Source organism: Malus domestica, chromosome 10 (assembly GCF_042453785.1).
Source record: "Malus domestica chromosome 10, GDT2T_hap1".
NCBI lineage: Eukaryota > Viridiplantae > Streptophyta > Magnoliopsida > Rosales > Rosaceae > Malus > Malus domestica.
In genome coordinates, this window is record NC_091670.1 from 39,555,386 (window position 1) to 39,571,340 (window position 15,955).

At 39.3% G+C, this 15,955-nt stretch overlaps 2 protein-coding genes across 5 annotated transcripts; one reads left to right on the forward strand and one right to left on the reverse strand.

The window, feature by feature from the left end:
* The first annotated feature begins 222 nt into the window (after positions 1–222).
* LOC103446378 (homeobox-DDT domain protein RLT1) lies at positions 223–10,942 on the forward strand. Of its 4 annotated transcripts, none has more exons than XM_008385470.4 (18): positions 223–1,163; positions 1,271–1,726; positions 2,297–2,370; positions 2,993–3,391; positions 3,467–3,556; positions 3,635–3,799; positions 3,899–4,121; positions 4,435–4,535; positions 5,031–5,117; positions 5,221–5,370; positions 5,473–5,628; positions 6,099–6,308; positions 6,443–7,147; positions 7,233–7,787; positions 8,185–8,817; positions 8,918–9,022; positions 9,304–9,564; positions 9,781–10,942. In XM_008385470.4, exons 1-18 carry the CDS (start codon positions 1,019–1,021, stop codon positions 10,618–10,620), a joined length of 5,355 nt encoding a protein of 1,784 aa, XP_008383692.3. In that variant the 5' UTR covers positions 223–1,018; the 3' UTR covers positions 10,621–10,942. The 4 variants fall into 4 exon arrangements, with proteins under 4 accessions (XP_008383692.3, XP_070662585.1, XP_070662584.1 ...); XM_070806484.1 differs by having other exon boundaries at positions 236–1,163; positions 2,294–2,370; XM_070806483.1 differs by having other exon boundaries at positions 389–1,163; positions 2,975–3,391.
* Positions 10,943–11,126: 184 nt separating this feature from the next.
* Positions 11,127–13,275, reverse strand: LOC103446377 (uncharacterized). The gene is made up of 3 exons (XM_008385467.4): positions 12,887–13,275; positions 12,139–12,569; positions 11,127–11,745 (listed from the first exon to the last, which is right to left on the reverse strand). The coding sequence occupies exons 1-3, from the start codon at positions 13,049–13,051 to the stop codon at positions 11,307–11,309; spliced, it is 1,035 nt and encodes a 344-aa protein (XP_008383689.1). The 5' UTR covers positions 13,052–13,275; the 3' UTR covers positions 11,127–11,306.
* Between the last annotated feature and the right edge of the window lie 2,680 nt (positions 13,276–15,955).

Below are 15,955 nucleotides of genomic sequence, written 5' to 3' on the forward strand. Positions count from 1 at the left end.
TGATCATCCACTTCACGGAAGCCCAGCCCAATGGTGTACAAACCAGAAACGGGGCCCACAAACGGAGGAAAGCAGAAACACATGGTCGATCATCGCGCACCCAATGACAAGATCGCATCCAACGAACGCACAGAATCCAAACCAACGAACACAAAGAACCCTTCGATAAACACACGCACACACATGATGATATGATGCAATCACATATTAACTTAATTGAACGAAAACAAAAAACATAAACATAAAACCAAAAAAAAAAAAAAAGAAAAGAAAGAAGAAAACAGAACAAAGAAAGAACCTTAAAAATTGTTGCAAAAAAAAAAAAAAAAAAAACCTTAAAATCTGAAAATTCAAGAAATAAAACATAAATGCAAAATCAAAACAAAACAAGCAGCTGAGAGTCCAACGCACACGACACAAACATTAAAAATTGAAAAGTCATCGTTTCACATGAAAGTAGCATGATGTGAATTTAAAAAAAACACAAAAATTAAGAAACAAAAAAGTGAAAAATCAAATATTATGGAAGGTGGTGGAATTAGAATTGGAATCAGAGGGAGGAGGAAAGACTACTGTTGCTGTTGTTGTTTTTATAATGTTCCTCGCCCCCCTGATTTTCCCTTTTCCTATTTTTCGATATTATTAATATTAATCATTGTTTTTGTTAGTGATGTTATTGTTTGTTGTTGTGTTTTCTTTTCAATCCCCGTAAAAATTCAACATATATTTATTCATAAATGTTTATTCTTCGTATTCTTATTATTCCATCATGATAATTCTACGCCTTTTTTCTTCTCGATCTCGTCTTCCTTAACTGGTACGGTATTTTGTTTTTAGAGAGAGAGAAAGAACGAACGAGAGTTTTAGAGAGAGAGAGAGAAAGGACAAGGAAATCGGATTCCTTTGGAAGACCCAGTTTTTTATGAGAATTTGGGGATCGGGGTTTCGAGGTTTGAAGGTTTGAGGGATTGAAAGGCGGAAGCTTTCGGTGAAAGCCCAGATCTCGGTCTCGATTTCAATGGAGGCGGCATCGGAGGGAGAAAATCAGAACAAAAATCATGAGAGCAATAGTAAATTTAACAATTCCAGTGAGGGGCAGAGCAAGCCCAAGCGTCAGATGAAGACCCCCTTTCAGCTCGAAACCCTCGAGAAAGCATATGCCTGTAAGTTCGATTCCGTCAATTATTATTATTATTTTTTTTTTGTAATTTTTGGTTTGGATTTCTGGGGAAATTGAAGTTTTTGTTTTGATTTTTGGGTTTTTGGTCAGTGGATACCTACCCTTCGGAGGCGGTTAGGGCTGAGCTATCGGAAAGATTAGGGCTTTCCGATCGGCAGTTGCAGATGTGGTTCTGTCACAGAAGGTTGAAGGACAAGAAGGAAGGGGGTCCACCCAAGAAGCAGCGGAAATTGGCACCCCCTTTGCCTGAGCCTCCTATGGATGATTTGGCTCATGGCTCAGAGCCGGGTAGTGATTATGGGTCGGGCTCTGGCTCCGGCTCAAGCCCCTTTGGTCATGCACAGTTGCGGAATGTGGTGGCTAGGGGTGTGGCTGATGACATTCCAATGAGGGGGAGGAGGTATTATGAGTCGCCGCAGTCGAAATTGGAGCTCAGAGCCATTGCTTGTGTGGAAGCTCAGTTGGGAGAACCATTGAGGGAAAATGGCCCGCTTCTTGGGATAGAGTTTGATCCTTTGCCGCCAGATGCATTTGGGGCACCTATAGGTATAATTACTGGGTTGCCTTGTTGATTTTACAGCTCAATTGAGCAATGCCTTGTACTTGACTTATGTGGGACTGGATTGCAGCATTGTGCAGGGAATTTTGTGCATATTCTTGTTAGTGGGTTTATGTTGGTCTATTTTTCTCTGAGTATATTGTATTTTGTGCTCCCTTGTATAAGATAACAGAAAATATTTTCATGACTTTGTTTTGCTATGTTTAAATGTGTCAATACATAACCAGTTTTTCTGATAATTAAGTTTACTAGTTTGTTTAACTTCGTTCCTAGTTTGGTTTAAGATTAACATTTGCTTTGAAGGTTTTATGCTTCACGGTAGTTTAGCAAAAAAGTTTTGAGTTCCAAATTTTCTCATCTTGCGGTGGTCTAAAAGTATAGACTTTTACCCAAAGTAAATGCAATGGAATCCGAGAAGTTGTGAAAATACATACGATTTAGTGCTTGATAAAAGCCACGTTATGACCCTAGCATATTATTTCCTGTTATTTGAATGATTTTTTGGTATGCATTTAGGTTTCCTGCTAACCCTTTTGATTATTTACTTGGTGAAGCAGTTGCGGAGCAGCAGAAGCGGTCTGCCCATGCTTTGGAGGGCAAATATGAGCGTCATGATGCAAAACCAAATAAAGTCTGTCCCTTTTTCTTTGATAAATTGATTATTTTTATACACCGTATGATGGTATGTGCAATATGATAACATCTGCTCTATAAGATGCTGGCGAGCCATTAAGTGGTATACACGTACTGCCCTTCTTATTAGTATGTGACATCCTTCAAAGCTTAAATCCACAAGATAACCTTGTGGAGGTTGGACGAACATAGGGTTGGTGGTATTATTTTGCAACTCAGTTGAGTACTGTTCGATGACTGCAGCAGTATCTATAGTTTTCGTGCCAGTTTTTAGAACTCTAATTCGATTGAACATGCTTCAAGCAGTCTGAGTTTGAAATCTTAGCAAGAGTATTTGTATCTTTGTCCAAATCTTCTTAGTTTAATTTGATAAGGGTGATTTAAAGTTGTGTTTAGTTTCATGACTGGTAACAAAACAACTCATTATTAACTGTCTGGATACTGTTTCTCCCTTTCATTCCCTTTTCCTCCTTGTTGTGGGAACCAATGCATTTAAATTGATTTTGTACTGTTGGTATTCTTATCTTTTTCTGTTGCATGCAATTGTCGGTGTTTATGTACTCATGTATCCTCAATTCTTTTTGGATGAAACATTGAATTAGAATGAGTTTTCATCCCAGGCTGCTCCAAGGACCCTCCATGAATATCCCTTTCTTCAAGATCACTCCAGTATTCGGTCTGATGCATATGGACAAGTCTCTCAATCTCATTTTCACGATTCAGCCATTGATGGTCCATCTGCAAGAACTTCATCATTTGCTGTTGGAAATGAGCCGTTGTCAAGGGTTCATGTCCATGGTCATGCATCGCGTGTTCGTCTTCTGTCTCAGCAGGAGAGGCAAGCGGTGCCCTACTCATCTCCTGTTGATGATGGAAGCGTACCACAAAGGGACTCCTTCACTAACGTAAGAGTAAATACTCAGTTTAGTGATCCCCCTGTTGTTGCTCCGGAAAACTCTAATTTATTATCTGAAGATCAAATTAATGACTCTATTCTGAGAATGGAGAGGAAACGCAAGGTATACTTGTGCAGTTAACTTTATTTTAATAGTATCTTTTTCTCAGCCAAGGACTTAACTAGTTGCGCCTTGTAGAGTGAAGAAGTGAGAATCGCTAAAGAAGTTGAAGCTCATGAGCTGCGGATCCGGAAGGAGCTGGAGAAACAAGATATTCTGAGGAGAAAGGTTCTATTTTCAGTCCTAAACAATTGTTTCTGAAGCATAGCAGTTCGTATGCTGATATTTTGAATTTTCTGTTTATAGAATGAGGAACGAATGAGGAAGGAAATGGAAAGGCAAGACCGTGAGAGACGAAAAGAAGAAGAGAGGTTGATGCGTGAAAGGCAGCGCGAGGAAGAGAGATTAAAGCGTGAGCAAAAACGTGAAATTGAACGAAGGGAAAAGTTTTTACAGAAAGAGTATATAAGAGTAAGTTCGAGGACTTACTAATGTAATGCATATGTGATGTATCTTTGATTTTTCAACATAACGTGATAAATTCTTAACCCCCCTGGGTTTATTGTGTAGGCTGAGAAAAGGAGGCAGAAGGAAGAGCTTCGCAAAGAGAGAGAGGTAGTGAGACGCAAAGCTGCACTTGAGAAGGCAACTGCACGCAGGCTTGCTAAAGAATCTATGGAGCTTATTGAGGATGAGCAACTAGAACTAATGGAGTTGGCAGCTGCAAGCAAGGGTTTGTCCTCCATTATTTCTATTGATCTTGACACCCTGCAAAACCTTGATGCATTCAGAGGTAGGCATTGCTTGATAACATGAATACCTCTCTTACCTCGACATGGCTGCTTAGAGTACCAAATTATAACTTCTAGCCCTTTATAAATCCATGTGATCTACTATTCTATTCAGTATCCTCCCAATTGGTGTATGTTCTCTGGCACGCATTCAGAGAATTTTGAAGTTAAATCTTTTGAATCTTCTTGAATTCAGTTTAATAAGCTTGACTCTGACCGATCCAGGACTTTTAATGTACTAAATTGAGCAAATAAAATGTGCAGTCTGTAGTAACTCTATAAATTTATTCAATGACGTGATTTTTTATGGTTCAGATTCTTTGGTTGCATTCCCACCTAGGTCTGTGCAATTAAAAAGACCATTTGCAATTCAGCCGTGGATCAATTCAGAGGCGAATATTGGTAACCTTCTCATGGTGCGTTCTTCCTTTTTCCTATTATACGAGCTTTTAGAAGTACCTTATATGCTGATATCAACCATTCTTGTACAATTTATGGGTACAGTATTTCTTCTGCACAGGTCAGTAATATCTATGGTCCAGCCTCTGGCTATTGTGATAGTTTCACCGTGCTTCTCTTTCTTCCTGGTCTTGCATGTGTTTCCTAGTTCTATTGTGGAAAAACGATGATAAGCTTTTATTCTTTAGGTTTTGTGGACCCATAACGATGCTTTCTGGAACTTAATTATTTAGTAGAGGAGACTAACTATCACTTGTAAAGATGTTGTTCTGATATCATTTGGTGTATGTGACTGTCTTATTGGTATGTGATCTCATGGTTTTTAGTTTTGTGTCTGTAGTTATAAATTAATTGTTCTCTCCGGCATGCATGTTACTTGTAGTAGATTCTTTGTTGCTGATATTTGAATTAATGCCTCCGATTCTGATGTTTGAATGTTGTGATGGTAACAGGTTTGGAGATTTTTGATTACCTTCGCTGATGTTCTCGAGTTATGGCCCTTTACCCTTGATGAGTTTGTTCAAGCATTTCATGACTATGTGAGCCACCAATGAGTTATTTTATTTTAAAAGTGTGCTTTCTAATTATTTGTTCTTCATATGTTTTCTGCTGCTCATAGACTAAATACAATTTTGATATTAGGATTCAAGGTTGTTAGGAGAGATCCATGTTGCTCTCTTGAGGTTGATTATCAAAGATATTGAAGATGTTGCAAGGACTCCTACTGGATTAGGAATAAATCAAAATGGTGCTGCTAATCCTGGAGGTGGACATCCACAGATTGTTGAAGGAGTAATCTCCCGCTCTCTTCATGCATGCAGTTATTTTGTTTGCTCATTTTGTTGTTTTTTTCCTAATATTTCTTCATATTTTGGATTTTACCTTTCGTTTCAGGCATATGCATGGGGCTTTGATATACGAAACTGGCAGCAGCACTTAAATCTGCTAACATGGCCTGAAATATTCCGGCAACTAGCACTCTCTGCCGGATTTGGGCCACAGCTGAAGAAAAGGAGTATTGCATGGTCATACACACCCGATAAGGATGAGGTTCCCTTCTCAATTCTTTATTATTTATCTCCTGCATCAGTTAAGAGTAGTGAAAAAAGGAAATGAAGTTTGTATCGATAGTAGTTTGAATTCAAGTTAAATTGGCATCCTAGTTCAAAGTAAGAGCATCAAAACTTAGATGTTTGGCTTTGCTTAGGTTTGATTTTTGAGTTGAACTCTACGATATGACGAAGTTCAGACTTAGCTTAATGAGAACTACAAGGAACCAATATGAATATCATTCAGACGTAGCTTGACGACTAGTATTAGTGCAGTGCTCAAAGACTTAGTCTAATATTGCGGCTACATTTTATGTTCATATTTCATGTTAAGCCACCTTATTGGTGGCTGTTCCTCTGTATATTTTCTTCAATCAAATTAGTACATTCAGACATTAGAGATTTGGTGTATCTTCTGTTTTACTTTTGTTGCTAAAAATTGCAAGACTCACCGTACAATTGTTATTACAGGGTAAAGGTTGTCAGGATGCCATTTCTAATCTACGAAATGGTTCCGCAGCTGTAAATGCATTTGCAGTAATGCAAGAGAAAGGCTTACTGGCTCCAAGAAGATCTAGACACCGGTTGACTCCTGGAACTGTAAAGTTTGCAGCTTTTCATGTGCTTTCACTTGAGGGAAATAAGGGACTAACAGTGTTAGATCTTGCAGAAAAGATTCAGGTGACTAAAATTTATTGTTAGCAAAAATTCTGTTGTGAGTCTTGTGACAAGAGTAGTCTTTTTGGTATTGGGTTTTATGTGCCTCATTCCTGATTTCTTTTTATTTGTCCATTATCTGTTCTTTTTTTTGCAAGAAATCTGGCCTTCGGGACCTGACAACAAGCAAGACTCCTGAAGCTTCAATTTCTGTAGCTTTGACAAGAGATACTAAGCTCTTTGAAAGAATAGCTCCTTCAACATATCGTGTACGAGCTGCTTACAGAAAGGATCCTATTGATGCTGAGGCTGTACTTTCAGCGGCCAGGAAGAAAATTCAGATATTTGAAAATGGAATTTTAGCTGCAGAAGATGTCGATGATGTTGAAAGAGATGATGTTGAAAATGATGAGGTTGAAAGAGACGAAGACTTTGAATGTGAAGTTGATGAAGATCCTGAAGTTGATGACTTAGCTACTCCATCAGTTGCAAAGAAATCCCCTGATGATTACAGTGAAGTAATTATTTTCTCAGAAAATGGAAAGGACAGTTTATGCGGCGATGTTGGACTTGCTGTGAAAAATGAGTTTGATAAGGATGTTTTATGTTCCCCCGTCACTGGTTCCAAAGATGTATTCTGTCCTAGTGCTTCCTCAAAACAGTGTGTTTCAGGTGTAGATATTAGTACTAGTAATCTTGACCAAGAAAATATGGAGATTGATGAAAGCAAGTCAGGTGAGTCATGGGTTCAAGGACTTACAGAAGGGGAATATTCTGATCTCAGCGTGGAAGAGCGTCTTAGAGGTCTTGTTGCCTTAATTGGTGTTGCAAATGAAGGAAACACCATTCGTGTTGTTCTCGAGGTAAATATTTCCCTTCAAGTTTTTGAAATCAATGTATTGCTGTATTTTCTGTGTAAAACTTAAATTTGACACCAAAATTCAACAGGATCGCTTAGAAGCTGCAAATGCTCTTAAGAAGCAAATGTTGGCAGAGGCACAGCTGGATAAAAGTCGCCTAAAAGAAGAGAATGTTGGTAGGTTAGATTTTCCATCTTTTATGGGAGGCAAAGCTGAAGTACAAGCTACCGGAGTAGAGGACGGCCAAAGTCCCTTACGGGATGTTGATAACAGAAACATTGAAGCATCTCCAGTCACTGCAGAAAATCAAAAGTCTATCCATGGGTCACAAGGTGTTCAGAATCAGCTAAATGGTGTGCCTGTTGAAAGGACCTCAGCAGCCCAAGATTTCTCCATGGGTTCTGATAACTTTTTGTCTCAGCAACTTGCATATGCATCAAAAAGGTCACGCTCACAGTTAAAATCATATATTGCACATAGAGCAGAAGAGATGTATGCATACAGGTCCCTGCCTCTTGGTCAAGATCGTAGGCATAATCGATACTGGCAATTTGTTGCATCTGCATCAAGAAATGATCCTGGTTCAGGCAGAATTTTTATTGAATTGAACAATGGAAGCTGGAGGCTTATTGACACTGAAGGGGTAACGCTTAACAGTTTTTATAATCTGTTTCAGTGGCACGTGTCTGTGTGTGTTTGGTGTTTCTTTTTGCACAAATGAATGTTTTTGGTTATGCAGATTACGTTATATCTTTAGGATAAACCATTATTGAACCCTTCATCCATTTGACATGAATCAAAGTTGTGTTGGGCATCATTTGCTTCTCAGCAAAGTTAGAAACTTATTATCCTTTTATGCTTGCTAGATTTGACATGCTGTTTCAGTTGGCAGTATGTCTTAGGTTCTCAAGTCACATTTGTAATAGGTTTTTGTCTGCTTGTTGGCATGCTTAAATTTTATGCTTGCTAGATTTGACATGTTGTTTCAGTTTTTTTAAGAGCTTTCTGATCATAATATTTTGAATTCTTTGTCTGTATAGGCCTTTGATGCTCTTGTTACGGCTCTGGACACACGCGGGATTAGGGAATCTCATTTACGCTTAATGTTGCAAAAGATTGAGGCATCCTTCAGGGAGAATGGTCGGAAAAATGCACATTGTCCTAACCATGCAGGCCCGAGTAAAAACCATGTTAAAAATGAAGCCGACGAAATGGATTCTAGTCCTGATTTCCCTTCTCGTTTTGACAGCCCTGAAAGTACAGTCTGTGCTTTGAATTCTGATACAACGCAGAGCTCCTCTTCTTTCAGAATTGAGCTCGACAGAAGTGAAACTGAGAAAAGGGCTGCCTTGAGAAGGTATCAAGATTTTCAGAAGTGGATGTGGAAAGAATGCTTTAATTCATCTACCTTATGTGCCACGAAATATGGGAAGGAGAGATGCAGACCGCTGTTTGATGTTTGTGATGTCTGCCTCAGTTGTTATTACTTTGAGGATTCCCACTGCGATACTTGCCATCAGACTTTTGATGCCTTCAACGGAAATTTTGACTTTAATGAACATGTAATTCAATGTAAAAGAAAAAGGACGTTGGAACCTTGGGATTTCCATATTCCTTGTACTTCTGTTCCCTTGGCCAGGAGATTGCTCAAGGCATTAATAGGTCTTGTTGAGGTGAGATACTAATGCTTTACACCTTGGGTTCTGCTGGCATCTAATGTATCCACGCTTGATTTTTATTCAGTCTACGTATCACTCACTTTTTGTTTCACAGGTATGTACCCCACCAGAGGCTCTTCAATCAGTTTGGATTGAAGACCGTCGAAAGATGTGGGGAGAGAAACTGAATGCGTCATCATCAATGGAAGAACTTCTACAGGTTTCTATCCCTTTACTTGTTTTATCTTATGCTCAACCCTATATCCTGATCTAAACTTCCGCCAAGAAATTTTGTTTTTCTGATTTCCTTTTTTTTGTTTTTTACAAACAAAATGAAAAGTATCGTGTTTATCCATCAATTTCACATCCATTTTTCTCCATGCTATTCTATTCACAACTCACCCGTGAGTTTTTGGGCCTGTACGACCATGGCTCCCCGTATGTCTGTTCCCATACTTGTTATATGATAAATTGCTCATTTTTGGACAAACTTCCTTGCAGACATTGACTCTGTTTGAGACTGCTGTGAAGAAAGACTTTCTGTCATCACACTTTGCACTGACGGAGGAATTGCTGGGCTCCTGCAAACAGCTGGGGGTTGTTCGCGATTATCTTGACAATGGATCCGTTCCTGTACTTCCTTGGATACCACTTACCACTGCAGCCGTGGCTTTGAGGCTTCATGAGATAGATTCAGCAATTACATATGTAAAGCAAGCGACACCTGAGCCCACCGCGGACAAGGAAGTGGGAGAATATCTTGTGAGTTTTCCCTTTTTCTGTCTGCTCTCACTCTTGGTATTCCCAGCAAAAATAAATAAATTGAAAGAGAATCTGCTGGAAACTTAGTGACAGAAAAGCATGCAAATCTTTAAAAGACAGCTTTTATGAAATTCCATAGATGTTGAATTGATATTGGTGGTGTATATACATCTTCCACCGTGTCATTCAACTTACATGTGCTTTTTTCGTCTACAGAATCAACCTATGAGACTTCTGGCATCGAGGAGTGAGACTGAACTAACAGAAGCAGGCCTCAATGAGTACACGAGGGAAGACAACAGTACTCACCTGAAAAGTGGACGAAACAGCTTTAGACGTGGTAGAGGAGGTCGAGAGCAAGGACGCGGTAAAAGGTGGCAGAAAAAGGTGAATAATCCCAAATCAGTGGCAAGTCGTCGGAACATTAGGGGTAATGAGAATTTGAGTCAAGGGTTGAGAACTGTGGGAAAACGAACGCAGGGACAAGGGAGTGGACGGGGTCGCCGAACTGTTAGAAAGAGGAGAATGAAGAACAGGGCTGTTGAGGGGACACCTCTGGGCCGTATGAGTGACATACGCAGCAGCCCTGAGAGTGGAGGAGAATCGCCAAGAAACTTGGCTGAGGAATGGGATGATGAAAAGATCGATATGAAAGGTGACGAGCAAGGAGAGGGATATGAACAAGGGGAGTTGGGAGAGGGATATGAACAAGGAGAGTTGGGAGAGGGATATGAACAAGGAGAGTTAGGAGAAGGATATGAACAAGGAGGCGCATTGGAATCTGAAGACGACGAACAAGCAGTGGGATATGGACAAGGTAACTGGGAAATTGGGTTTGATGGGACTTCCAGCGGATGGAACAGGGGTTTAGTAGAAGCTAGTGACAACGATTTGGATACTTCTGAAGATGACAATAACGTCATGGAAGAAGTGAGAGACGAAGATTCAGAAGGGGATGTAGATGTCGATATGAGTGATGCCTCGGATGAAATGCCAAACGCGATGAGAAACGATGATGGCACAGAGTCGGAAAGTTCAGATGACTATAGTGAATGAAGATCAAATTATGAACTGCCTCTGCGCAACCGAGGTACCCTGGCTGCATACAGTTTTAGATAATGCAGCTTTACTAGCTGCTCGTCTCATCCTGGTGACGGAAATCGATATCGGCCTCCCCAAATCTTGATTTTTGCTATTATAATTATTAGATTAACATTTCCATTTTATGGATTAAATTGTTAAGTGGTAGTGTATTGATAGAGGATACTGGTTTAGGGGGAGCTGCAATAGTTTTGTGGTGTAACGCGTAAGTCATTAAGCGTGTAACAAAACCATTTATTTACCTAATCAAAAGGTGAGCAAGTTACTTCCACCGCAAGCAACACATGTTCTTGTATTTTTAGTTTGAGAAACTTCAAGGAGACTCTCAAAAATCAGAACCATTCCTTTAAACATCACTTGTGCTGGCACACGCTTACTTTACATCTCAAGAATCTCTCTTAATTTAGTCGTTGAATCAATTTTCAAGCGTCAGATCCAAAGATAGAAATTAAAAGATGAAATTCAGCTGAGACCAAAGGCTTTATTCGCTGCTTTGGTAAGAGCTAGAATGGCTCAGTGTTCTATTGGACAAACAAATGTTTAACCTTACAAAGACAAACTAGTAATACAAAGATCCCAACCATCCAAAAAATATACACAAGCGCCCTTGGATTCACATAGCACATCGGCTCGAATTCTGATCAAGCCTGCAAGCATTTCTTAATTCCGGCCTTCTGTTCGGCATTCAATCTTGTCGGAAACTTGATGTTGAATTTGATTCTGAGGTTACCCTTCTTGGAGGGGTCTTTGGGTATGGGCATGCCCTCCCTAGGGACTACCTCCTCATAGTCTGGACTAATCACATTGTTGATGGGGATGGTGAGGCTCCTTCCATCTAGGGTGGTCAGGCGGACAGTGTAACCTGTTAGAGCTTCTGCTAGAGTAATCCTCTGCGTGACAATAAGATCATTCCCATCCCTTGTGAATGTGCTGTGTGGTTTCTCGTCGATTATGAACACAAGATCCGCAGGAGTTATGTTTCCTTGCTCGTTCCCTTTCTCCGGGAAGGTGATTTTGGTTCCCTTTTTCCAGCCAGGCTTGATTTCTATGGTTAGTATTTCCTCCACTTGCATGGTCTTCCTGCGTAACATAATTCCAACACATTCATTTACTAGTACTTTCAAAAGATGAGAACCCAAAATACACAACACGCAAAACTAGCGTTCTTTTTAGCTAACATGCATTCTAAACTATTCTAATCTACGGAAAGAGAAAGTCAAACTTGAGTGCAAGATGGCGGGAACCTGTCATCTAACCTAACTCACATCGGCTACATTAAACTAACATTAGTAAGCAGTCAAATGCTGACATTGTTGAAATTGATGAATAATTTAATCACGAGCACCTACTTTTTCAACAGGAAAGTGAGTAAATCAAAGGATAATCAACGAACATGACTAATTGTGCGAATGGAGAAAAAGATGGGCGGAAATCGTTTTCCTTGCATAAATTGAGTAAGAATTAGGAACTTACCCGCTTGCATCTGCGATTTCCCTCGAAATCTTCATCTTCTTGGTAGTCCCCTTGTACAGCTCCTCAAGGCTGCAAGGCAACCTCTTCTCTATAGGTGGAGCTTTTCGTGGCGCATGACTCATGGGCCGGCCTTCTCCGAATGAACTGAACACGTCCTCCCCAAACATTCCACCAAAAGACCTTCCACCCCTCATGCCGCCACCGCCCATTCCGCCTCCCATTCCACCCATGGGGCTCGAGAACCCAAAGAAATCAGCAAAAATGTCGTCGGCGTTTCTGGGGTTGAATCTAAACACATTTGGACCGTCCCCAGTTTGGAAGAAGGTAGCTCCACCGCCAGGCCCACCGGCATCCGGCGGCGGCACTTGGCCTTTCAGGCCTTCTTCTCCGTATTGATCATAAATTGCTCTTTTCTGGGGATCACTCAGAACCTACAAAATAAAAACACAGAAAATCAGATTCCAGGTTCTGGGTTTTATTTATAGTCTCCAAAAACGTGCAAAGATTGAATTTTTAGTTTTAAAAAAGTGTTCCTGTATAAATCTACAAAACGTGAGAAGATTGAATTTTTATGCCGTTTGAGGAATTTTTAGATGAAAAAAAAAACAGGCAATTTAGCTTCGAAATCCAAAACCCAGATGAAAAACCTTCTCTTATCAGATTAAAAAAACACTAATTTCAACCGAAATCAATATAAATTCCTCAAAAAAAAACAGAGTGAAAGAAGAAAAGTGCAAGGAAAACGAACCTCGTAGGCCTCAGAGATCTGTTTGAACTTGGACTCGGCTTCCTTCTTGTTGGTGGGGTTCTTATCAGGGTGCCACTTCATGGCGAGCTTTCTGTAAGCTTTCTTCAAATCGTCGTCGCTGGCGTTCTTGTCCACCTGCAGAAGCTTGTAGTAATCCACACCCATCTCTTCTTCTTCTTTTTTTCTCCTTGTTTTTGCCTTGTAATTATTATTATCTTCCTGCAAAAAGCTTTGCCGATGGCTCGAGTGCTTGAAGGCTGTGAATTTATATCGGAAGATGCTTTGAGATTATTTGACGAACAGGGGATGTGGAAGGGAAAAGAGGCCTACTTGTGGAAGGAACCAGAGCGGTGTGGAACTTTCGAGATAAAGTTCACTCTCTGGTTTTTGTTTGTAAATAATGACGTGGTAATGCAAATTCTGTTGGGTCAAATTTGGTGAATCCGGATCCTCACCAGATCATTTTTAAAGAATTCCGGAGGATCCGTGAATCGTATCTATCCATCGTATATCATACGGTTATAAATTATTTTAAATATTTTTATTTAAAATTAAACACAAATAGTACTTGACAGAAACTGATCGCATGATGTACGATGAATAGACACGATTCACGGAGCTCTAGGATTCTCACCAAAACGATCTGGAGGGAAATTTGGTAATCATATAAGACAATTTCCAATTCTAGCCTATAACCTATTTTCTCCCTTATATTCCCCCCCCCCCCCAAAAAAAAATCCAACCCAAGTTTAAAATTGGACCTAAAACCTAAAACCTAAAACAAAGTCAGAAATAGCCCAGAAAATGGTGTGGGCAGCACCAGCAAAACCCCACTCATGTAGGCATGTCCCTTAGGATTTATTAAATCCAACGGTTGAAATTGAATATAATTAAATCTAATAGTAACAAAAAAGATCTAAGTGTCCATATTTAAATACAACGACTAAATTAATTAAAATTTTTATTTAACTCAAAATTCACCCAAATGTAATGATTTTTCAATATTTATCGGAATCTAAATATTTTTAGGTTAAAATGTTCATAAAATTAAATTAGGATAGTGTGACAATCCATCCCTAATTTTACGATTTTATAAATTTTAAAAATGTGAATTGACGAAAATGCCCTAGAGGCGAGAGTATTGACTTTCGTTGACTACTTACTTTTTATAAAATTTTCCTGGGACCCCCCGTAGCGTATTTTGACGCTTTGATTCTGAATCCGCACTTCATTTTCCCAAATTTAGTCGTTTAAGTTGAGTTTTACTAATGAGTCCCAATAATATGCTTAGGTGCAATTACTATTGGAGACTTTGGCTTTCCTGGTTCGAACGACTATGTCCTCGCAAGTATCTGTGAGTGAGTTTTTGCTTTTAAATATTATATGCCAATTTAGTTTCCATTTATACATTTAAAAAAGAGTTTCCTACGAATGCCTAGGTTAGACTAATGCTTATAAGAATTAGCAAAATAACGGAAAATTATGAAATAATCATAAATCCTACAGGATGCACAGGTATACGTACCTTTATGGGATTTTAATTACGGCCATGATTAATATTTTATTTATTATTATGTCAATGTGAATTGTCGATTTACTGTTGTGTGATCGTAATTACATTATTTGCTCATCGTTGTTGCACCGGTGTTGGTACTCGCCCAGGCCAGAGCCAATATTTCACATGTATGTGCACATCGCACTGTACGCTCACTTTGGATCCATTGTAGGTGCCAGTCCTATCCTAGATTGCTATAGGCAAATAGGACTTGTATGTGCTGCACATAGAGCTAGTCTTCATGTGATTGTAGTACTAAAGTGTATATCATTGTTACACCCAGTCATGTTCACGTCATAATATCTTTGCATAAACTCGTGTGTTATCATGTGTCGATGAGCACTTGATATGATATATTGCTTATGCGAGCTTATACGATTATGAACGTCGTGTGATTACTTATGAAATATTGTGCCGTATTGAATTCTTGAGATATTGCAGGCACGGTAAGAATTTTCTTACTATACGTAGTATGTATATTTTGAAAACTATACTTGTTTTACGATGAGGGGTTATTATGTTTTCGAAAAGGTTTTTTTATAAAACTTTATTTTTAGGCTCACTCACCCTTGTTTTTTGCCCTACAGGTTTTAGTGGCTGAGCTTTTGTGTCGACGAGGATTTCTGGCAAACTGTTGTTGTGGGAATACTACTGATGGTATAATTCCCCTTTTACCTTTATTGTACTTTACTTATGCTCTGACATCACGTGTGGCTCACTAGCGCACTCTTATAATTAGGCACTTTTAGGTTTAAATTTATTCACATGTTCCACATCACTACACCTTATAGTTTCGTCGCATGGAGGCCAACACAACCTGATTCGGAGTCCAGGTGGACATTCTGGATCGGGGTGTGTCAGATAGTGTACATAATTTAAAAAAAAAAATTACTTAAAAGAAAAAATTAGCCTAAATCTTTAATAATTTCGGGCTAAAAAATTTGGGCTATAAGGATTTGAGCAGAAAAACTATTTATAGGTTAAAACCTAAATTTTATGGGCTAAAAATTTTAGGTTTTAGGCCAAGGGTTGGAGATGGTCTAAAAGGCCCAACTAGAAACCTAAAGTTTCAAAAAAAAAAAAAATTTGGAACAAACGATATTATCTGTAGTATAGAGAGAGTGTGAGTTTAACTTCACAATGAGCTAGCAATAATATGATTAAAATTCTCCTTTGGTGAGAATCGAATTTAAGACATTTCACTTAAGTAAAGATGAAACCCAAAGTTTCATTTCGAAATTGGCCAACAGAAAAAGACAAAGCACAAAGGAGGTATAAGGAGAGAGAGAATGTTGTGCCTCATATAGTGTTTTGGAATCTAAGGCACTAGAGTGCCACGCCAATGTTTGAGACGCAACCGGGCGTGGCAATGCTGAGTAAATTTTTCAAGAATTGCTCAAGCTATTCTTGGAGAATGATGGGGAAGTTCGCCGGCACCTTGTGATGCAAGAGACCATCTCCGGTGAAAAGTATCAAAAGCTTGTTGGGGGTTGTAATGGTACGTGTAATTCTTT